The sequence below is a fragment of the Tachypleus tridentatus genome, chromosome 13, assembly GCF_004210375.1.
Source record: "Tachypleus tridentatus isolate NWPU-2018 chromosome 13, ASM421037v1, whole genome shotgun sequence".
NCBI classification, from domain to species: Eukaryota; Metazoa; Arthropoda; class Merostomata; order Xiphosura; family Limulidae; genus Tachypleus; species Tachypleus tridentatus.
The window spans coordinates 240,947,527-240,972,347 of record NC_134837.1 but is presented as its reverse complement, the minus strand read 5'-3'; the positions used below and the strand labels follow the sequence as shown (position 1 = coordinate 240,972,347).

Here is a 24,821-nt window from a genome sequence, read left to right as displayed (position 1 = left end):
AACCAAATTAGTTTAATTCAATAGGTATAATTGATTGATTGTGATTAAGCAAAGCTACACGATAGACTATCTGTGCTCTGCCCACCACGAGTATCGAGAAAAATAAAAGTATTTGTTTTTAGATTTTGTTCTCGTATTATAAGTGCAACTTATTTAATAATTGAAATTACCATCTTTTGTCTCCCTTAGTTTTTTTGTGCCGGGTGGTTAAGGTGCTCAACTCGTAATCTGAGGGTTGCGGGTACGAATTAGAGTGGTTAGTGCAGGTAGTCCTCGTGTAGTTTCGAGCGAAATAAAAGAACACACAATCTTTTAGTTTTAAGTGTCTCTCTTTGGCGGTTGATGTTTTTCCTATTTTTTTTTAATCTTGCGTGTTTTCGGATTTCTACAGTAAAAGAAGTGTCATTGTTAACTTACTGTTGTTCATAATTTTCTAAAAAGAACATTCTTTTAGGACACGTTTTAAACCGTTAATATGTTCCTAGATATGTGTAGGTAAGGGCCTTTGTGTTACTTTAATTTATATATATTCCCCTCACACATACAAAATATAATTTAAGATTGTAAACATATTTTACTTTGCATCTCTAATCCCCATTATGCATTCTTGCATGTGAAGTATTTTTATCATATTATTTAGGTTGGAAAAACGTACGCTAAAAATTATTTGGATATTTTACCAGTTTATTCTGTTATACTGATTTGTATAGTGGGTAGAACGTATCAAACATAAATCAACTTATGCAACTACAAAACAAAAGAAAAGTATTTATTTTATAATTAAAACTGATACAAAAAACAATAACCTAAATGTAAATCAGTTGGTGAAGAAAGAGGTTTTGTAATTCTTCACGCATAAACTACAGGAATTTAATAGAAGAGCGTTTGCAAAATATATTCACCTTTAAAATTATCCGAGAAATTCCAACAAGAAGAACAGAAAGTTTGTTTGGCTTTTTAATTTCGCGCAAAGCTACACGAAGACTATCTGCGCTAGCCGTCCCTAATTTAGCAATGTAAGACTAAAGGGAAGGCAGTTAGTTATCATCAACCCCTCTAACCCTTGGGCTACTCTTTTACCAACGAATAGTGGGATTTACCATCACATTATAACGCTACCACAGTTGAAAGGGCGAACATGTTTGGTGCGATGGGGATTCGAACCCGCGACCCTCGGATTACGAGTTGAACGTCTTAATCCACCTGGTCATGCTGGGGTTAAGAGAACAGACAGAAAAAGTGAAACCTTACTAAAACAGATAAAATAAAAAAACTCTTTACTAGAGAGATTACTGACAGAATTGAAGTCAGCTCACAGTCGTACATCATAAATGTAGGTTTTATCTAAAACCCTTAAACCAGAGTTATTCTAACATCTAAATTTTGCCTATAACTTTGCAACGGAATCATTTTTTGAGTTTGATTATCAGTTAGCTAAGATTGTGCTTATAGCACGCGCCATCTTCTTTAAGGAATATCTCTCATGTCGTAATTGGACAGAAATCCCGATTTTATGTGCTTTAGATGCCATTTTGCCTTTTATCCATCAGTTATTGTAGACAATATACATATATATATAAGTAATGTATAATAGTTTTACTGCTTTCTTAGGAGACAATACGAATTTTGGCAACATCAATTTGGACATCAAAATTGTAGTATTAAGCATTATTCTGCCCAATGGTTGATTTTTATAAATAAAAATAATAGTGTAGCAAAAGCAAAGAAAAAATAAATAATGACAAAATATGTGTGATTATCGAAGAATTTGTACTTATACTACGGGTCTGGCATGGCCAAGCGCGTAAGGCGTGAGACTCATAATCTAAGGGTCGCGGGTTTGCGCCCGCGTTGCGCTAAACATTCTCGCCCTCCCAGCCGTGGGGGTGTATAATGTGACGGTCAATCCCACTATTCGTTGGTAAAAGAGTAGCCCAAGAGTTGGCGGTGGGTGGTGATGACTAGCTGCCTTCCTCTAGTTTTACACTCCTAAATTAGGGACGGATAGCCCTCGAGTAGCTTTGTGAGAAATTCCAAAACAACTTATATTACGGAATAGTTTAGACAGTACTTTTACACCTGCAAACATTTGACTTTTTTAACATAGTATATAATACGCTAACCTCATTAATATAGTACTTTTAATTAAGCAAATCTAAAGTATTATCACATTTTAATTTTCGTACTACTTTCTATGTCATTCTATGCCCATATCTCAACTATTTCTAAGCAATAGTTTTTATTGGTTTGTCAATAAATGATTAAAATGTGAAAAACTGAAAAGTCTTTGAAACAAGACTTTATATTCGTATCAGGGGTATAATTGTTTTATTCTCTTGGTAACGTTGACACAAAACAAAATACATTATAAAGATATCGTACTTATATCTTTTAAATATTTGGAAAACCTTTAATCAAGAGTGACTTCTTAAAAACCATATCTTTACGTGTAATTGTAGAGAAAATTAAATAATTTTGTATTTTCTAACATATGGTATAGTTCAAGTTTAAATGTTTTAATAAGAAATATTCATCAATACTTGGTGCATTCTACAAAAGCATTCGTATATATCAAATGACTTACACTTAACATTGTTGTCTACAACTTTTCATTATTACACCGATTTATCAGACTTTTCAGGCTGAATTGTTTAATTCTTCGTTTCAAAAGCACTTTGTTTCTCATGTGTAACTTCTAAAGTCTTTGAGATACAAGAAGCTTCTAGAATTATCGTTCTTAACATCTATGCTAATTTTATTTAATTACAACAAAATTTCGTTACTAAGAGCTCATAGCAAGAAACGAAACCAAACTTGAATTACTTTTATCGGTTTTCAATCAGACTTTGTACTGTAGTAGAATTAAATTTGTACTTAAAATGCTGAAAACGTACAATACTAAGGCAACACTAAATTCATTTAGTATGTCATCACATTTCAGAATATTAAAAAGAATGGTTAGAAAAAATCTAGTTTTTTTTTAAAGCTGTATCTACATAGACAATAGTCCTTTACTAACATAGTTATCAGATACAATAATGGGATCTAAACTTACATTTTTGTTCACTAGTAATAAATCTATATAATTATAATAGTACTGCCTGTCGTATGTCCAGGTAACTGCTTCGCAGTATGTGGATGAATCTTCAAGAAAATTAGTAAGGACATACACTAGGCCCAGGGAGATATACCTGAAACGTTTCAACTTTGAAATTTTCGTTTTGCTGTTTATGGGCGTTTTTTGCATTCTTTTACCACTACTTCGCCCCCTATTGATGGAACTTCATCAAATGTAGTACAAAGGTTCCTTGAATCCATTCAAAGAAAAAAGGCATAGTTGTGGTTTGAAGTTTTTATGGGGTTCTTTGCTTTTTTTTACCATTATGTAAGGAAGCATCTTATCATGTTCTAAGATAACCTTTCATTAATTATAAATTTACATAACTTCCGCCCAGGGGACGAGTCTCCAGGTGTTTATAAAATATGTATGACAAAGAAATGAATAGAGTAAAAGAGATATGTCATGCTATATATGGACTTCTCGATACACATACACAGAACATCTTGAAAGTAACTCAATCACTTGTATTTATGTTATTGTATTTTCATCCGAAACTGTTAATTACCATTAATTTTTATTGTTTTTATTTTTCTTTCATGACGGAAATGAGAATTTATAAAAAAGGATAAAATTCAGAGTTCTCACCAGTAAAATATTTATTTCAATTAGAATTTTACAGTTAGAAGTTATAATATTTTAATTAGAAGTTTATATAATAATTTATTGGTAGTTCATTGTTTTCTAATTGCTGGAATAATTTGCTTTCTATGTATTGTGTTTAATATTTTAAGATATTAACTTTTACGAGGCTTCAACCATTCATCCATATAATGATAGATACAATACAAAACCTTCTTTCAAAACATCCAACACATTATTAGTTTAAAGTTTTGCTAGTTAAAAGTTAACATTATAAGTTAAAGTTAATTTAATATCGTAACAAAATTTCAAACTTCAATGATTTTACCCGGCACTTGTACCGAGATACGAAAATTATGAAAAGAAGACACGTAAATAATTTGTCATTCGGTCCAGAAAATGTGAACAAAAGTTGTTTATTACATTAATAACTATAATAATAAGACAAGTAAAGATATCAATGTGTAGTCTTTCACTGACAACTACCAAGAAATATTGAATTAATTTTGATATACCATTCATTGGATGGACATTGATGTCAAAACAGGCTAAGAAAAAAAAGACTCTAGACTGTAATTACATGTTAATATATAATCATATTTAGGTGTTTTCACGTAATGCTTCTCAAAATATCACTTCAACTGTAACTATTTCTTTTATAGAAATTACTATAAAGTTCTTGAGTTTATAGAGAAAACCACTATGATTTATAAATTAAAAATTAATTAATGTTCAGTTGAATACAAAGGTTGACGAGACAGTCCCAGATTAATGGGTTTTATATTGTAACCCTAGAATTACCATTTCTATACTTTATATTTATAGCATAATGAATAAGTGATTACGTCATCTGAATAAAAGAACAACATTACATTCGTGAAAACGGCTGGTTTGGGTTGAGAACATTTTTTTTATGTAAAGGAGCGAACAACGTTTCGATCTTCTTCGGTAATGGTCAGCTATAGGTGAGTTACCTCGTTCTTTCTTTGTGAACCTGACGATGACCGAAGAAGGTCGAAACGTTGTTCGCTCCTCTACATAAAAAAAAATTCTCAACCAAAACCAGCCTTTTTACATATATATTTTTCTCTACAAGTGGGTTTTCTCGTCATAACTGATTAAAAGAACAACATAATGCATTCCAGTTAAAGTGGAGCAAATTCCGTATTTCTTTCACAAATTTTACAGGGCAGTCTAGGTTATCTGGGCGTACAAAATACTAACCAGTTGATAAATATCTTTTCTATGTCATTGTTTTGCCGTTCTATACAATTTTGTTACTAGAACTTCTAGTTGAGCTGGAAGCTGGAAGTACAGAAATATCCAGCAATAATTCAACGATTTATTAGCTCTTGTGTCGTATTGAAGCTGTCTTTTCTCAAGGTGTACTGTTTCTTCTCAACTTACAGAACCTTTGAACTAAAAAGGCTTCTCGAAACATACGTTACATTCATTCATTTACAATGAAGTTTTCTTACTGAAAGCTCTGAGAAAAGAAACGGAAACCAGCTTATAATACATTGAAATAAACAGTATTTTAATTCAATAGTGCTTCCTATGGAACCTTATCGATTTTTTTTATTTCTCTCAGGTTTACTATAGTAAAGTCTCCTGTTTCTCAAAGGAGTAAAACGTAGGAGTTTGTGATGAGTGTTGTTAGAATTTTTTTCTTTCTGTTTAAAGGTATACAACTTTACAATAGCAAGGCAACATTAAAATTCAATTAGTATCCCATTACGCTTCAGAATGTTAAAAAAAATGGCTGAGAAAAACCTTGTGATTTCATTGACAGTCTTTATGACATATTTCTTTCTATTTAGGCAACAGACGTTTACTAAAAGGGTTATCAGATACAAGGATAGGATCTATATTGTTGTTCGCTAGAAATAAATGATAAAAGATTTAGTTTAAAGAAAGAAATAGCAAAAGTGAGTTGTGTAATAACATTGTTAAAATTCTCGATACGAACATACACTATTTCGAAAGTAATTCGGTTTGCCTGCATTTTTATTAAAATGTTTCCATCCAACTGTCCATTTCCATTAATTTCTCTATTATTGTTGTTATTTTTAGCTTCACAATAAAAATAATCAGATCCAACGATTCATAAATGGATGAATAAAATACATATTTGTGATTACTTTGAAGCTTCATTTGAATTCGAAACATACATCAACATAGCTGAAATATTTTTTCGCAGTAATTTGTTGTTTTTCATTTTGCTAGAGTAGTTTATTTTATGTTTATATATATTGTGATTAAAATACATATTTGAATAATATTATAAACTATTAGCTTATCTGACGGATCGATCGTTTAGTTATATTATGATGAGATGCAATCTGAAGTCCTCTTAATTGTAAATTAGGATTCCTAAAATCGTTTCAAAATGCCAGAATCACATGGATTTACTCAACACTTGTCATGGTTGAGGTACAAAAAAATTGAAAAGAAAATACACTGGAACAAGTTACAGTTCGGTTTACAAGATACAACTAAACGATGTTTATTTAGTAGAGATCGGAGAAGTAAATGTATCAATATGTAATATTTCAATGCAAACTTGAGTTAATTCTTGTATACTCTAAATGGGTGGATATAAATGTGAAAATAAGGTTATGAAGGAGAATCGCTAAACATTAGATTATAATTGAAAGTGTGTGTTTTCTTATAGCAAAGTCACATTGGGCTATCTGCTGAGTCCACCGAGAGGGATCGAACCCTTCATTTTAGGGTTATAAATCTGTAGACTTACCGCTGTACTAACGGGGGGCCTAATTTAAAGTAAATATAGGATTAAAGTTAAATATCACTTTCTTGAATTTATATTCGTTTGTTTTTAGAAATAAAACAGCCAACTGTTTCTTTTGAAATGTTCATGTACAAGTAAACTATTTTCGGAATGTTTACAAAGAAACAAGTTAGATTGCGTGCAAAACTGTGTTAATATTGTAGTCTGCCTTAAGAGGTAAGAAGTATCTAACTTCAATAAGAATATCAAAACACTGTTTTTCTTCTCATTCCACTAAGCACTCATGAAGACGATTTATATATGTGTGTGTGTTTTTATTCTATATCTGGCATGTAATCTTAAAGTGTGATAACGTAATATTTCTTACTTTGTCGCTTCAAATACAACTAGTTCTTCTTGTATAAAAAATAATAAAAACTTATTGAGTCGTAGAGAAAACGAACAGGATTTTTAAAACAAAAATTAATTAATGTTCATTTATGTCAAATAGGTCGACAAGAGACTTCCAGATTAAAGGGTTTTATAATGTAACATTGGGATTATGATTTCTTTAATTGTATTTATAGCATGGTGAATAAGTAATTATATCCCTTGAACAAAATAACAGCATATGCGAAGTACATTTTCTTTAAAATGACGTGTTTTATTTCCTTTACAATTTTTACTGGACATTCTTAGTAACTTGGACGTATTAAAAATCGTACGAAATACTAATCAGTTTATAAATAAATATCGTCTACTTCACTGTTTTGTTGTTATGTACAACTTTGTTTCTAGTATTTCTAGTTGAATTGGAAGGTGGAGAAACAGAGATACCCTGCAATATTACAGCTATTCCAGAGGATGACATTCCTACCATTGTCTTATGGTATAAAAATAACGTTACTACACCCATTTACACTCTTGATGCCAGGAGAGGATCTCTAGCTCAGGCGCGACACTCATCTATCTACAAGGTGACTCGAGTATACTTCGTTATAGACAGGGAGCCAGCTGTACTGAGGTTTAAATCATTGAAGACTAGTGATCAAGGGTCATATCGATGTCGGGTGGACTTTAGCCGAGTTAGGACTCGCTACACCGACAGTGTTCTGAAGGTTATTGGTCAGTGGTCAGTGGTTGCAGTCTTTTCTTAATTAGGTCAATAATATTTTTTCTACGAAGTTTTCATTTTTGTTTGGTATTTCTAAAGCTGTACAGTAGCATCGTTCACCTAAATATAATCATTTTATAAAAAGTTTACTTCAATGTTTCGTTATTTTAAGTTAGAACAAATAAGACATTTTTTATCCTTAAAAACAGTCAATGTTTTGTAAATATTTGCTGACTGCCAAATTGTAACCGTATTCAGGCTTAATTGACATAAAGCAAATGAAAGCTGGTAACAAAAAAATAAAATTTAGCGCACAAAAGGTTTTGTAATTAATTTCAATATTATAAAATATTACTGTAGTCATATTTTAATTTAAATGAAAATCAGCTAAACTCTTATGTATAAGGGGAAAAACCATAAGTAAAATAAAAGTAAAAGTAAAATACGGATATCATTTGAAGAATATTCACCATAATTGCTACCAATATACTATAAAAAGTTAATAATAGACAAAAAATTAATTTAAATAATAGCAGAATAAATCAAACTGATTTCTCTATTTTCAATCTGGCGGATTTTATTACATTCTCAAACAACAGCTTTAATTTTAAAATTGTATGGATTATGAAATTACTAACAATATTAACACGTATTGAAAAAAACTTGATTTCGAATTGAAGTTATGATATAAGTTGAGTCTCACGGCTCATTATAGAGAAATATAATTATAATTTTCCAAGTGATTTGTTTAATTAGTTGCAATACAGACATTACACAGAATAGCTAATTATCTATTTGTTTTATTTAAGAAACAAAATTACGCAAATGTGCAATTTACGAACATTAGTTGTTTACAAAACAGTTCAAAAGACAATCTGGATAATTAACACAAAATATCTTAATTTAAGAATAATTGAGAAAGTTACGTTTACACACACTAAACAAGATTTACATTTTAAAATGTTCAACAGGGTAAATTTACAGAATTACTCGCTAAAATTCAACGTTCGATTCCCCCAGATGTACAGATTGCAGATAACTTATTACTTAGTTTTACGCTTACAACAAATAAATATTAACAAATTACTTAACAAACTTTATGAATGTTAGGAACAGAAACGTTTTGGCATCCAGAATGGATTTTCTGCCAATATCTAAATGAACTGAAAAGTGCTGTTATTTATGCTACCTGAGTTAATCTTATTTAAAACTTCTGAATAGTAACAGTTCTATTTCCTCACATAAGTCAGGGCTGGCTATGAATTAATATGCTCAGACTGTGAATCCGAAGTTTGTAGTTTGCGCCTCATTATTCTTAAAATGCTCTCCCCACCTTGAGGTCATGAATGATGGCCAAACCTCACCATTTTGTCAGACCAAAGTAGCCCAAGAGTTGGTGATTGGCGCTGTGTTTTGATTAACTGCCTTCCTTTTAATGTCTCTGTTTAAATTTACAGACCCTTATGTACAGAAAGATATTGTGTGGCCTCTTTCAAAATTACGAAATAAACAATATTTTACGTGTGATTAATCTACGATATACAAGGTGAAGCATTATTTACGAAAATCAAATAATCAAAAATAAAATAGAAACAGGTTCTACTGGCAACAGAAATAGCACATTGGCAATGTGGAAACCTTGAAACTAAAACCTGAACTCGAAATAAGTTAAATATTGAACATTTCTGCGACATTGCAAATATGAAAAGTGTAACATATAATATAGAAGTGCCACACAAACAGTTAACCCGAAGAGTCGCAATATGCTAAATATACAGGCGAAGAACATTTCCTGTGTTAATTTTAATTAAACAATTTTGATCAATACAAAATGTAAATATGTTTTAGTAAGGTTTTGTGTTGATTAATGTCAAAATACTAACTTAAGTAAATTTATTTCATACTTAGAATGACTGTTACCATTAGTGAAATACTGTCTTTATTGAATAATATAACATCATACAAATATTCCAATCCTACCCACACAACATTCCCTGAACAGTGACCCTTGTTTTTTAATTCTCATTGCTTCATAGAAATAAAAATTAGAAACTTACACTTCTTAAAACAAGTCGTCTTCGCTATCTCAATTATACAGTTCAAGGCATTCTAACGTTATCCTTTCATGTTTAATAAGGTAGAAACGTGAGTTATTCTGTTGATTAAAGAAGGTGTATAGAATTATACAATGATCTTATTGTCGTACAACAGAATTCAGATAATTAGTAAAAATAACTCAAGCAGACATAATTATTTAACGTATGAGATACAAAAAAGAAAAACAAAATAAGAAAGACCAAAAAAATTAAAAGTAATTTATGTAGAGGTTTATGTTTGGTCTCTCTAGTGCCACCCCAAAAACCTCTGATCAGGGACAAATTTGGCAAGGTGTTGCGAAGCCTCATTGGACCATATAATGAAGGGGATTCCTTAGTAATATTTTGTGAAGTTGTCGGAGGTAACACTTTTTTTATTTTAACGTATCCACATATAATTAAGTTTGCTGTTGATATCTGACTTGTTTTTATTGTTTATAAACTCCTTAACAGTGAGAATAATTGTTGTATGCATTAGAAAACCTGTAATAACATGTATCTTATGTAACTATCAAATAAATCTTCAATTTCCATCTGTTATTGTGCGTTGCAGCTAAGTTAATGTGAAATCCAAACTGAATTACTACTTAGTTGATTGATTTCAGTTGGTGTGACGTTTGAGTAATGTTTTTCGTGTAATTTACTAATTTAGAGTATTTTGCGTTCTGGCCAGGCAAAAAGGGAAATAAAGTCATTTGATTGGTGAAAACAATCATGCAGATTCTATGACATAGAATGGAGATAAAATCCTAATAAATATAACTGTAGTTTACCTGTAGTATCGCTAGGGAAAAATTATAAAAGCTTTATTCTTAATCTATGTTACTCAAGGTAGAAATAATAAGTTCGATAAGTTAAGAATTGTCGAACTTTGCATGAAACGTTTTACGAAAATACATAAACTTCAGGTTTCCACAATGTTTTAGAATTTTACTAACTTACGAAAATAATAAAATAGCTAATCATTTTTCTGAGTTTTTTTTAAAAAATAATTAGTCGGTGTATCTTTGAGAAAAACTCTCAGTGTAATATTTCTTTAACTTTAAATAAAAATGTTAATGCTCTTATCAATGGATAACTCAGGCTAACTGAAAATAAATTCGGCAAATTTTGTGTAGTTGTAGTATTGTAATTCACGCGTATACATGACTAGCTTTATTAATTATGGTGGTTTTATTAAACTACAATACAAATGTTGATAAATTTCAGCACTCCTATCCTGGGACTGCTGCAGGAAGCTGTGTCTAGCATTAATTACCTCATAGTTTTACATTCACAAATATATGTGTTTGTAACATTATTTTAATTTTTTTTACTATGTTTGTCACAGCTAAAGAGACATCATCCAACAGGCAACCTAATGCATATATAGCATACATATATAGTTTAGAAAAAACTGGTTATACCTTACTTGTAATATTAAGGTTAAAGAGTAGCCCATTCTATTTTCTTACATTTTATTTACCCTCCTTATCCAGTCGTATAAAATGAGTTGACTTTGTTGGTTATAGGAACCCTAATAGATATGAACCACACAAAAATATAACAAAAATATTGTTAACAAAATAGTTATTTAATCCAAGAATTTCTTATGTATTTTACACAGAAAACGAATGATTGCACTGATTTCTTTACGCTGAAAATTGTAACGAACAAAAACCAAAGTAGTCAATACCAAGCAATCTGTTGGTCCCGTTGGTTTTAAACGGTATAAAAACAAGTTAACACGTTACGGATTAAACAAATGTTATTTGGCATTCCGTGTTGTGTTTACTGTTGCTCTTTTGTTTGTTTGTTTAAACTGGTAATACTTTCAAAAGGGATTCCTGCTCCAGACGTGACCTGGTGGAGAGAATCTGTGCTTCCTCGACGACACATTCAACAAAACTGAGGCAGGAACCGTTATTAACGAACTGAAGATTCCAGCATTAAAAAGACACGACCTAATGGCAGCTTTCAGTTGTCAAACGCATAGTTACAATATAACTGGTTCTTTGACATCAACGGTTACAGTAGACATGAACTGTGAGTAAATTTGAATAAAGAAAGTGTAAATTTTAGCTAAATGATTGTACACTTCTTGTACTGACATCAATTTTAGTCATAGACATAAATTAAAGGTTTTTTATGTAACTTATAATAATGTTGTAAAATATTCACAACCTTAATGAGGGTACGATTTTTTGTTTTATAAGCTAACAATTCTATTGATACCCACACTGTATATATCCAAATTTGTTTCGTGTTATTTCTTCCATTGGAAAGATAAACTCAATATTATCTCCAGCCAGAAAATAAATTTAAATATATCAAAAAGAAGCATTTATTAATAAATTAACCTGTTAATACATGACGACACCATATGATGCGTATTTTTAAATATATTACTGACTATAATAATCAAAGGTTCATGTAAAAACATAAATTTGTTCGTTTTATTTAATCTTGTATGAAATGGTGAAAGTGAAACTTAAATATACCCCTTAAATGTACCCTAAAGTTTTAAAAATCTGGAACAAAAGCATTCTTCTTCAATTTTCCTACTTAGCAGAAATCGTTTGTATATGTTATTGACGTGTGAATTCACATTTATAGGTTTTGATTCGAAATATGGCTTACATGTTAGTATAAAATCATTAAAATAAGGAACCATTAGGAGCAAAATAATTAAATTAACGCAAATGATATGTAACACGTTATCGTGATTAACACTTAGTGAGGCATTTATTAGGATACTTTGTAAACGAGTAGTGGTTTTAAAGTTGCGCAGTTGGGAATTTACTTAATCTATCATTTATTTTAGTAATGCGAAGTCTAGTTTTCTGTAGACTAGATAATTTGTTAATTAAAAGTTAAACATTAAATAAAAAGTTGTGAAAAAAACTGAAGAGATTTGACCCACGATGACTCAGTCTAGACAAAGAGTGGACAAAGTACAGATAGCCAATTGTAGTTTTGTGGTTAACAACAAGAAGTAAATTTGAGAGAATTTGTAATAACATTATTTGATTAGAACACTGCGTCTGGACCTCTCTAGTGGCAGACTGGCATGTCTGGAGACTTACAACTCTAGAAACCAGGTTTCGATACCGTGGTGAGCAGAGCACAAAAAGCACATTATGTAACTTTGTGCTTAACTTTAAAAAATCAAATAGTATTTACACCCAATCTCTTACATAAATTCAAAACATACACGTATACATAATGCTTTAAAATAATATATTTGAAAAGCAAACAAGAACTGGTTCACACGCAAAGAACTAGGACATAGGTTTATTATTAACTAATAAATTAGTTCAAGATAGACAAAAACGTTTTGCTACCACCTAAACTACAAGAGAAATATAATATTTTGTTTTAGATAAAGAGAAAGAAACAAGAAAAAAACTAATGTCTAATTACTACATTTTTGAAACCAGTAATAAAAATCGATTGTCTTTCACATCTGGCTGTTATTTTCTGTACTGTACATTTTATAAGAATACATGCCAATTTATTTTTTAAACCAAACTGAACACCATTTCTTAGTTAGACCGCTGGCTGTCAGAATCGAGAAGGAACCGTCAATTTACTTCGCTGGTAAGGCATCGAAGCTGGAATGTCGCACCGTTGGCTCTCGTCCAGCCGCTGTCATTAGTTGGTGGCTGAACGACTTGGAATTGAAGTCAGTGAAGACGACTGTTTCGGTTGATGGAAATTCTACCTTGAGTGTGTTGACTTTCAAACCGTCTATTGTAGATAACGGAAAAATCATGACTTGTGTAGCTCAAAATCCGCTTATACCAGATTATGTTTTGAAAGAATGGAGACGTCTAAATGTATACTGTAAGTACAGTTGTTGAAGTTAACAATGAAATAATATACGTATACAATAAAACATGTTTTATACTCGGGAAGACTAATAAAATAACTCTTTTTGTCACCTAGTGTGAAATAACTCATCGTTTTTTATATATGTACATATATATATATACTATTTTTATGTCTATGCCACAGCAACTACTTGCCGCAGTTTTTTTTGTTTTTTTTTAGTGTCCAGAGGAAAATCAGACATTTAACAGCATCCTACCATTTATGCTAACGGATTAACTCATGCAGCTTACTCAGTTGTTACAGTGTTACAGTGCTGGAAAGGTTTTGTGGTATTAGAAAGATTCGAATACCGCTTGCGAGCTCCGAAATTCAGGGATCTACCATACGGACAACATTTGACTTATATAGATTTTCTTACATGTTCTTATATAGCTTATTCTTTAATTTGATCATTTAATTAGATATTTGCTTTTGATTTCATATGTATAGAAGCAATTTACCTAAGTAACTTTCTGTTTACACTCACCAGTAATAAATATTATTTTTTTTATTTTTGGTATTTCACAAATAGATACTTGAGTCTGGTCTACAAGTGATTATTATTTAGCAGTCAAATATTATGCAAACTAATGACTCCTCCTAGAAAAAAGAAAAAAAATTCTGATTATTAAACTTTATTTCACCCCGATGTATTATTTTCTTGGGAGTTATCGATTTCAAAGTTGAAAACAATATTGTAATTTCATTAAGAACAGATGATACGTTATAAGAAAAAATCAGCGTATTCTGATTTACTTCAACACGCATGTTATGATAAAAAAATGGTATTTCAGTAGTATCTTCTGATGTAGCTCAAATTTAAAATAATAATAAGACGCCAACTTGAATAGGCGAAATTGTAATTGTTTTCTAAGTGCAAAAGAACACAATTAGTTATCAACATGTTGTCTACTACGAGAAATCGATCCTCGACAGTTAGCCTTGGATTTTATGTTGTAAGTCTATAAATTACCCGCTGACCTAACGGGGAACAAATTTTGCAACACACGTGTTTGGTTATTTAATTGGATATTTAACCAAAGTCAAATTGATTTTATTTGTTTTAGCTTTCTTCATATGTCCTGTCCTAAAACACTATTGGTCTTTATCGGTTTTCAAAGTCTGTGGTTGAAAACTAATGGAATAATAATGACCTTTTGTTGTCTATGTCCAAAAGCAGGGTTTTCACGATGCTGCAATTTACACCACAAAGATGTAAGTAACTTTCTTCAGTTCTGGTGGGTGATGAAGTCGCTTAAATATAATAATGACATAGACTGTCGGTTTACTATAACGAAACCTGTAGACTAACTTCCTATATAACATTAAAATCTGTTAATTTTTGTTTGCTTATTGACCTTGATTTACGACTATTAAGACTTTTAATATCTTGTCCTCTGATGGGCTACTGATAAGTTTCAGACTTACAACATTAAAATCCAAGGCTCGATTCCTGCTATGGACACAGAGTAGTGAAAAAATTTGACTTTGTGCTAAAACAGATAAACCAAGCAAACCAAATCGATAGCAACAGCTTGTTTATCTTCTATTTAATCTAAAAACTTATTCCAAAACATGTGGATTGCAAGTAACGCTTAATCCTTTTATTTTTTTCCCTTCTCATTTATTTGTAGTCTTTATAATATATTTTTATCTATCCTTGAACTTGTAATACTTTACGTAACAATACATGTATATTACAAATTTTATTACTCTATCATCAACTTGAATAGTTGTTTTTATATCTGTTTCGCTATTATTCACACACTGATTTATTTCCAGAGCTGTTTTTATCTTGTTGTAATCTTATATATAGTTGCTCTAAATACTGTTGAATTATTAGTTTTCCAATATATATTGACACTAGTAAAAATTCTGAGACTTGAAACGTCGAGAAAGGTCATTAATATCCTGACGAGAGATGTACCTGTTGGTTGAGAGTAGTTAATATGCATGACTAAATAACAAAAATATTGAACCCATTTACATACCTATGCTAAAAATATTTACTGAATCTTACACAGTTCCATATAGCTTATGCAGTTTGGCTGGCAACTGTATTCGTTTAAGTGATTTCTTTAAAATATAATTAACTCGTAAGACGTTCTTATTTTTATTATTTTTTTTCAAATCTTCAGACTTCTTTTAATTCACAAAATATCATGTTGTAAACAAAAAAGTTCATCGTTGGTTAATTAACATTCTTGTTAATTAAAACTTAGCATATTAATTATCAGTATGTCTCCCTTTTATAACTAACAATTTCAAGCCACCTCCCCAGTGGCACAACGATATGTCTGTGGACTTATAATGTTAGAAACCGGGTTTCGTTACCAGTGGTGGAGAGAGCATAGATAACTAGCTCCTTGTGTAACAAAACCAACTGAAAAAAATTTCAGTTTTAAAACCCTGATGAGCAACTGAGATAAATATTGAGTGGCATGTACACAGGAATAATAAAACGAGAATAACAAGAAGGGAAATAGTTCTGTTTACATGTTACCTATAGAAGCAAAACAAATGAACACTAAAAAAACAACAAAGTAAAATAATGTGTCAGATTCTGGAGAGCTTAATTTGCCCCAGTAGGTAGTGTGCCGGAGTATCATTTGAGATACAATGATTAGTGCCTCTTTATTGTGATAAAATTCATGCTCTGAAATTCAGTAGTTAAATGCGTTAAAAAAGTGGCAGTCAAATATCATCATTTGGTCTGACAATAATAGCCCAGCAGTTGCCAATGAATGTATGAATGGTGTTGATTAGCTGGCTTTTCTCTTGCAATCTATCACTTCAAAATCAGTGATGGCTATCACGGATAATCCTCAAGTAGCTCTGCACTAAAGTTAACAAAGAAACATATATTTATATCAGGTCATCCCACAAGTAATGTCCGCAAATTTAATACAGAAAGTGTATCATCATTTCTGTCTTTGTAGAAGGCTTTAATGACCAAAATATGTAGTAGGACGTATATAAAAATGTTCAGACAAATAAAAAAAACTAACCCAACTCCACTTTTTCGGAACATTAATCAAATAAACCCTTATGAAGAAGAATGTGTCTGAAGAGCACATTAGGCAATTAAAGCTTTATGAGTTTAAAAAAGGCCATAGTGCAACAGAAACTAAACGAATCATTCAAGATGTTTTTGGTGCGGAGTCTCTCAGTGAAAGAAAACTTCGAAGATGGTTTCCGAAGTTCAGATCAGATAACTACAGCTTAAGTGATGCGCCACGTTCAGGCCTTCCTGTTGAGTTTAATGATTTGTTACTGGCTGTACTTGATGAAGATTGTATTGTAACAGTTGAAGAACTAGCACAGAAGCTTAATTCAATCCATTCAACAGTTCACCGTCATCGGCAACAGTTTGGAAAGGTGTCAAAACTTGGAAAATGTGTCCCCCATGATTTGACAGAAGCCAGCCTCAGAGAAAGAGTAGACATTTGCACCTCTCTGCGCTCTTATGAACGTAACTCACTTTTTTCTTGGACACGTTAGTGACTGGAGATAAAAAATGGATATGTTAAGCGCCACAGAAAATGGCTCAGTGCAGGTAAACTGGCTAGAGCATAGCCCAAAATGAATCCCCACCCTAGGAAAGTCTTGTTAAGCGTTTGTTGGGCTATTGTAGGTGTGATCCACTTTAACTTGCTGCAATTGAATGTTCCGATTACATCAGATTTCTATTGTCAACAGTTAGAGCGCTTTAATATAGCACTGAAATAAAGGAGGCCTACTTTGATCTGTCGTAAAGGTGTTATGTTACGCTAGAATATTGCACAGCCTCATACATAAAGGATCACATCTGCAAAGATTGAAGACCTAGGCTGGAAAAAACTCCAACATCCCCCTTATTCTCCAGATCTTGCCTCATCTGATTATTATCTATTCCGAAGTTTGCAGAACTATCTTGATGGGAAAGAGCTTGGAACACATAAATGTGTCCAAACTAACCTCTCTACAATCTTTTTCTCCACACCCCAAGAATTTTATAGAAGTGTCATTCAGAAACCTGTGAATCGTTAGCAAGAAGTAATTAATAATATTGGGACATACATAATTTGTTAAATAACATTAAAAGCGTTTGAAATCCTTTCTTTTTTCTGAACCTAAAATGGAACATTACTTGAGGGATGATCTGATATATGTATATACACTGCTGACTAAAATCAAAATATGCATTTTGAGTTGTTAGACTCAACCACTTATTTGAGTAGAGCTTTGAAAGATGAAAATAAGAAAAGGGAAAATAATAATAAAAACTTGTTTAGCATTTAACATGGAAAATGTGAACACTATGAAATTAGCCTAAATACTAGCTGGCCAAAAGTTTAAGACCATAACAAAAAGAAGTTCTAAACAGGGAAGAAAATGCCCAACAAGAGGTCTCAGTAGTGAGTTGCATGGCCGTCATTGTGAATAAATTCAAACATTTGCTTTGGCATGGTCAATATAAGCGTTTGCAGAAGGCTGGCTGAAGTGTTATTCCAAGTGTTGAAAATGCCTTCACAAAGATCACGCACTGTTTGGAATTGACGTTCATTTCTATAGACTTCCTTTGCCATCCACCCCCAAATATTTTTAATGGGGTTCAGTTCGTGCGAACACGATGGATGGTCCAAAAGAATCACGTTATTCGCCATGAAAAAGTCCTTTATCCTGCGGGCATTGTGGATTGCAGCGTTGCCCTGCTGAAAGATCCAGTCAATTCCACACAAGAGAGAGCCTTCAGTCAATAAGGATGCTCTCTCCAACATGCCAATGTAACCAGCTGCTGTTTGACGCCCCTGTATAACCTGAAGCTCTATTGTTCCATGGAAGGAGAAAGCACCCCAGATTATGATGGAACCTCCTCCACTGCGTCGTGTAGAAAATGTCTCCGGTGGAATATCGTTATCGTGCCAGTAACGTTGGAAGCCATCTGGACCATTCAGGTTAATTTTTTTTCTCATCAGAGAACTTCTTCCACTTTTCTACGTCCCATGTTTGGTGCTTCTCAGCAAAGTTTAACCAATCTGTTTTATGGTATGGAAGGAGGCGTGGCATTTAAAGATGTTTACGGGTTTTAAAGCCTTTCTCTCGTAGTGCAGTCTTATTGTTGTTGAGCTGAATTCTGCGTCCGTAAGGCCTTAATCTGTTTCGACGATCGGCTGGTGTCTTGCCGGACAACCTGTCGAATTCTTCTGCTCAACGCTGGCGAAATTTTCTTGGGCCGACCACTTAAAATTCTCGTTCCGTATCCCTAAGGGTCTTTTAAGAAATTGGCAACAGCAGTTTTATTACGACCAATCTCACCAGCGATGGCACGTTGAGAGAGATTTGCTTTTGCAGCTAGACAATTTTGCTACGTTCCAACTCTGTCAACATTTTTAGCCTTTGCCATGATTTTACCCAAAGTAACACAGGAGATGTCAGTGGGAGATGTTGACAACGGTAATGCTTGAACAAAAATGAAATTTCGTCACGTGTTTACCGATTAACGCTTCGTTTCAGTATGGTCTTAAACTTTTGACCAGCTAGTATTTAGGCTAATTTCACAGTGTTCACATTTTCCCTATTAAATGCTAAAAAAGTTTTTTATTTTTATTTTCGCCCCCCAGTGGAGCAGTGGTATGTCTGAGGATTTACACACTAAAACCGGGTTTTGATACTTGTGGTGGGCAGAGCACAGATAGCCCATTGTGTAGCTTTGTGCTTTATTCTAAACAAGCAAACAATTTTTATGTTCATTGGCCTTAAAAATTTGGCCATCAGTGTATATATAAAACAATAATGGTATAACCTCAATTACAACAGATGGCATCATGTGGAACTCTAATTTTTACAACAGTTTCAAGAACTTACAAAAAATAATTAAGATGGATGAAAATGGAATAGAAAGCTACTATAAAATAAATATGTTTGAATAAGTCGAAATATTAGAATTATTTTAGATAAAGCAAATAATCCAGATGAAATTCATTTACCAAAACGCATTTAGTAAGGTACAGATTCTTCACTTGTAACTAGGTTACAAAAACGAAGTTCTATTCTATTGAACACACATAAAAATACTTTTGGCTTTGTACACTTTATTGTTTAGAACATTTTAAATATCCAATGTGGTATTTTTGTGTGTTTTCTTATAGCAAAACGACATCGGGTTATTTGCTGAGCCTACTGAGGGGAATTGAACTACTGATTCTAGGTTTGTAAGTCCGTAGACATACGGCTGTACCAGTGGGGGCTGAAATTTTTGTAGTATTTTAATCGAAAATATAATTATCTAGTTTTGATACCACATTCTAGATTGCTACTAAACTTTTCAAAATTCATTAATTTATGTAACTCTAATTTAATTTTTTAAACAAAGAATTGGACAATTTCACTTTACAATTATCTTCTTTATTCCATTGTAATTTTTTATCCATTTTATTTACTTGTTAATTGTAATATTATGTTTTAGTTTGTTTTCCTGAGTTTCGATTATGTATCAAAACAAAGAATATTATTACCTGTACACAACTGTTTTTCTGTCTTCTTGGTCTTCGACATATTTCACACTCCAGCTCTTGTACCAACCAAATACACTGATAACTTTCAGAAATGCCACACCCAGAAATCAAATACAAATCCGTATAAGAGAAACGTGAACCCAAATCACTTCAAGTTATGTTCCTGACTGATGTTTTAATTATAACATTTTCTGAAGGAGTTTTTAGAGTATCTATTTTTAAAGCTGGTAATAGATAAAACCAGTTCTTTACGTCTTTTGAAAAACATTTTTAATGTGCAAAGAAATATGACCGCAACAATGAGTGTGTATATGTTTAGCTTAAAAAAACATGTTTATTTAATGTTTCAAATCATTGTTCGTTTTCAAGTACAGCTTATATACAGATATCTGAAATAGGAAATGTTGCTTAAAATAATTAATAATCGACCTCTATGTCTAACTTTATTACACAATGATTTATCTTATGAGTTCGAAATCTGCGTGTCTCTACTACGAAAAACACTTATAAACCAAAATGAGGAATATGAAATTATACATTCTAAAGATAGGGGTAACATATTTTTCTTATTTATGAACTGCAAACAAAACTTTTTTATTGTTTTACTGTTGCTCAGCGGTAAGCTTATGTTGCTAACATTCGAGCCTTCATCTTGGCGGTGTTCACAAAGCAGATAACTCCAAGTCTAGTTTTATGTTTAACGCTATGTTTAGCATTACGAAATGTCGTGAAATCTGACTCATAAGTGTCAATTTCAGTTCAGTTTACTTTTTTGTTGTTTTTACAGTCATACGAATGAATATTTTCTAAAGACATTAATAAACGATAGTGTTATTAGCTTTGTATTTTCGTTCCGTTAGCATTAATTTCAATTTCGATTATTTTAGTTGCTCCAATCATCAGTATCAACAGTTCTGGAGATCTAATCAACCCCATAGTGAGAAATGGACATGACGTGTTCTTCGACTGTGAAATTCGCGCTAATCCGTGGGTAACTGATTTCCATTGGCTATTCAATGATGACGAATTGACTACTAACAAATCAGATGGAGTTATTATAAGCAATTACACGCTGGTTCTTCAAAAAGTCGACCGATCAAAGAGAGGCCGTTACGTTTGTAAGGCCACTAACAGCGAAGGAAGTGGAGAAAGTGACCCTGTTTATCTTCGAGTTGAATGTAAATATAAAGTTTGTTTTCCACATTACGTGCATACAGTGTATCTTTTAAGTTTCAGATATAGAGATAGACATACAAGTAAACTTTTACATGTTTTAAAACTCATAAATGAAATATTAAAAAGAGGAAGAAAAGAGAGTTCAGATATCAAAAGTTTTCATTTTTAAACAAATAAACTAGTAAACAAAAAACCCTCTAGTTGTATAGGAAGTTATCAAGAACCGCGAAATAAATTAAAACCTTTTTTAAACGGTTATATTTTATTAAAAGTAGAACACCATGTAGTCACTAGGAAACACATTACCAGCTGTTGCCAACAGTTAATACTTGAAATATTATTTTGAAAGAAAATGTTATGTTTCTTTTTAACCTGCATACATATTCTGTTAATATGAAATGACTATCATCTGCGAGGAGCTATTATTCTGGAAAGAGCGACATCTACATTAAATAGCACAACTGTACGAAATAGTTTATTGAATAATAGCAATCTTTGATTATTACGTCTTTCCAGGATTGAGTAATAATCATATGAGCACCCTTAATAGACGCGTCCCTCCTCTAATTACAACTATTTCATTCACTAAACTACTGTTTTTGAAATTAATGAATCTGACCATATAGTACGTAGTTAGATTACTGTTTTACAATTGTAACTCGAAAGACAAGTGTGTTCGACGGAAGTTTCCTAAACTTATTCTCTTATATATTTGTTGGAATTACTTTTTATACGATTGTGTGAGTGTTTTCAACGTTTATAGTGGCATAAACGTTTCTCTCTTACTTTCTATTGTAATTTATTTCACCATAACTACATAAGAGCACGTGTTTCTACCTTGATGTCAGTCTAAAACGGTTGTGTATTTAGTGCAATGTTTATTAAGAGAGATAAATTATAACCATGACATTACACAGAAAATGTGAGTTTTATATTTCTACTTGCTGTTTTCTAGTTGCTCCAATATGTCGACCAACTCAGCGTCATGTGTATGGCACGGCAGTACACGAAACGGTGAAGGTCTTATGTGAGGTTGAAGCAGATCCAGAGGAGGTTACGTTTCGTTGGATGTTCAATAATTCTCTTGGAAACAGAGAGGTGTTAACATTCAAAGATGATATGGCTCGTAGCGTGGCGACTTTTATCCCACAGAACCAGGAAGACTATGGTACACTAGTCTGTTGGGGAAGTAACAAAGTAGGAATGATGAAGGAGCCTTGTTTTTATAATATCACACCTGCAGGTAATGAAAAACACACAAAGTAGAACTTATCAAAGTTGTGTTTTAAATAAAAAAGTAGGAATGATGAAGAAGCCTTGTTTTTATAATATCACACCTGCAGGTAATGGAAAACACACAAAGTAGAACTTATCAAAGTTGTGTTTTAAATAACAAAGTAGGAATGATGAAGAAGCCTTGTTTTTATAATATCACACCTACAGGTAATGAAAAACACACAAAGTAGAACTTATCAAAGTTGTGTTTTAAATAACAAAGTAGGAATGATGAAGAAGCCTTGTTTTTATAATATCACACCTGCAGGTAATGGAAAACACACAAAGTAGAACTTATCAAAGTTGTGTTTTAAATAACAAAGTAGGAATGCAGAAAAAGCCTTGTTTTTATAATATCACACCTGCAGGCAATGGAAAACACACAAAATAGAACTTATCAAAGTTGTGTTTTAAATAACAAAGTAGGAATGATGAAGAAGACTTGTTTTTATAATATCACACCTGCAGGTAATGAAAAACACACAAAGTAGAACTTATCAAAGTTGTGTTTTAAAAGTTTTTACAAAGCTAGAAATATGCCATCTCCTGGTTAAAACTTCATTCAGAAGAAACAATATTTTAAATGTTTTCTAATATTTGAAATATCATAATTATTTTCCCTTAGCTAAAGGCCTGGCATGGCCAAACGCGTAAGGCGTGCGACTCGTAATCCGAGGGTAGCGGGTTCGCGCCCGCGTCGCGCTAAACATGCTCGCTCTCCCAGCCGTGGGGGCGTATAATGTGACGGTCAATCCCACTATTGAGTAGCCCAAGAGTTAGCGGTGGGTGGTGATGACTAGCTGCCTTCACTGCTAAATTAGGGACGGCTAGCACAGATACCCCTCGAGTACCTTTGTGCGAAATTCCAAAACAAACAAACAAACAAACCCTTAGCTAAAATTGAGTGGTTAAGCTATACGTGACAGTGGTAATTACGATTCGTGCTTAAGGGAAGTTATTATTTGTGAGTTGTTTAAATGAACAACCTACTTGATGAAGTGATTATTATACGACTTTTTTATCTATTTCAATACGTTTTAATTAGGCTTTTCATTTTTTTGTTATAGAAGTGAGCTACATGATAAGTTTGCTCATCAAGGGCGATTATAATGATTGTAAATAAGAAGTTATTTACAGTGCATTCATTATTATTGCTGCAGTTGTGTTAAGACACTGTATTGCAAGAGGCAAATATAGTATTTCATTTTACATCTTAGTTCCTTGTAGCAATCGTAACATTTCTACACCTATACAATATGACTGTCACACTGTAGATAGTTGAGCTGTTGAAATCCAAGACATGTTTAAAAATAAAATGAAACATAACACAAATGTTTCTCTCAACCAAAACCCTCCTAATCAGTTTATAGATTTAAGTCAATGTTTCGTGTAAAATATTTATTTTGTTCTGTATCACAGATTATTGTCCAAATGATAAGCTCTAATACTTCACAAAATTATACTCTCAATGACTTGTGACTGACAAACTTAGTTTCAATCAATAAAAGCGTGACTATGTAAGTAAGTAATTGAATATTATCACCAACTAAACGAGTTTACATTGCTTAATTTAATTAACATTATTATTTTTAAATATGACTGATAAACTATGAGTAAGCTATCTTTATTTTATGGAATATGTATGATTTAATTCTAATATTTTAATAAATAAACTTTCTGGGCCTTTAACAGGACCTCCGACAAAACCAGTGAACTGCTCAGTAAAAAATTTAACACTTGACAGTGTTGAGGTTGGTTGTCTGAAAGGTTATAATGGAGGGTTGAGTCAACACTTTGTGTTGGAATTATATGCTGATAACCTACAGAAAGTTCACAAAAAGCTAACATCTAAGAAACCAGAATTTTCACTTGAAAGACTTTCAAAAGATACGAAATTTCGGATTTCAATTTATGCAGTAAACGCTAAAGGAAGAAGTGAAACATGGACAACGGATTTCAACACCCTTATCTCTTTCGGTGAAACTGAAGGTAGGTAGCATGTATTATCGATTAACTAAAGAACAAACTATAGAAAGTTGAGAACGTTATATTAAAACTATTTTGACGACACAAAATATTCATAGGTTCAGATGTATTCAGATTGAAGCCTTAGAATTTCCTTATTTTCTATGGAAATTACTATGGATGAATTGCAACTTCTTTGATGTCTATTCCTAGTTGCCCAGTACTAATTCAACCGAGGAATCTTATAGCAGGTAAAAATCCACAACATAGTCAAGAGAGCTATTTTACTGATAAATCGAAACAATTTGCTTCCATAATAGATACGTTCAACCATCGCATTCTTCAAGCAGATAGAGAATAAAATGAGTATTCATGCTATTCCATTAGAAGGTATTCTGGTCAAATAACTAGAAGC

General features: G+C 32.2%; 1 protein-coding gene across 2 annotated transcripts in view; it reads left to right on the top strand.

The window, feature by feature from the left end:
- Positions 1-9,892: 9,892 nt before the first annotated feature.
- The window catches only part of LOC143238948 (neural cell adhesion molecule 2-like), a 40,485-nt gene continuing 25,556 nt past the window's right edge, over positions 9,893-24,821 (top strand). Inside the window, exons 1-6 of one of the 2 annotated variants that reach the window (XM_076479614.1) lie at positions 9,893-10,003; positions 11,462-11,666; positions 13,170-13,466; positions 20,878-21,168; positions 22,122-22,409; positions 24,134-24,430. In XM_076479614.1, coding sequence (XP_076335729.1) covers positions 11,588-11,666; positions 13,170-13,466; positions 20,878-21,168; positions 22,122-22,409; positions 24,134-24,430 — 1,252 coding nt within the window. In that variant the 5' untranslated portion in view covers positions 9,893-10,003; positions 11,462-11,587. Of the gene's footprint in view, positions 10,004-11,461; positions 11,667-13,169; positions 13,467-20,877; positions 21,169-22,121; positions 22,410-24,133; positions 24,431-24,821 lie in introns of those variants that run through there. The other variant, XM_076479615.1, reaches the window with a different exon arrangement.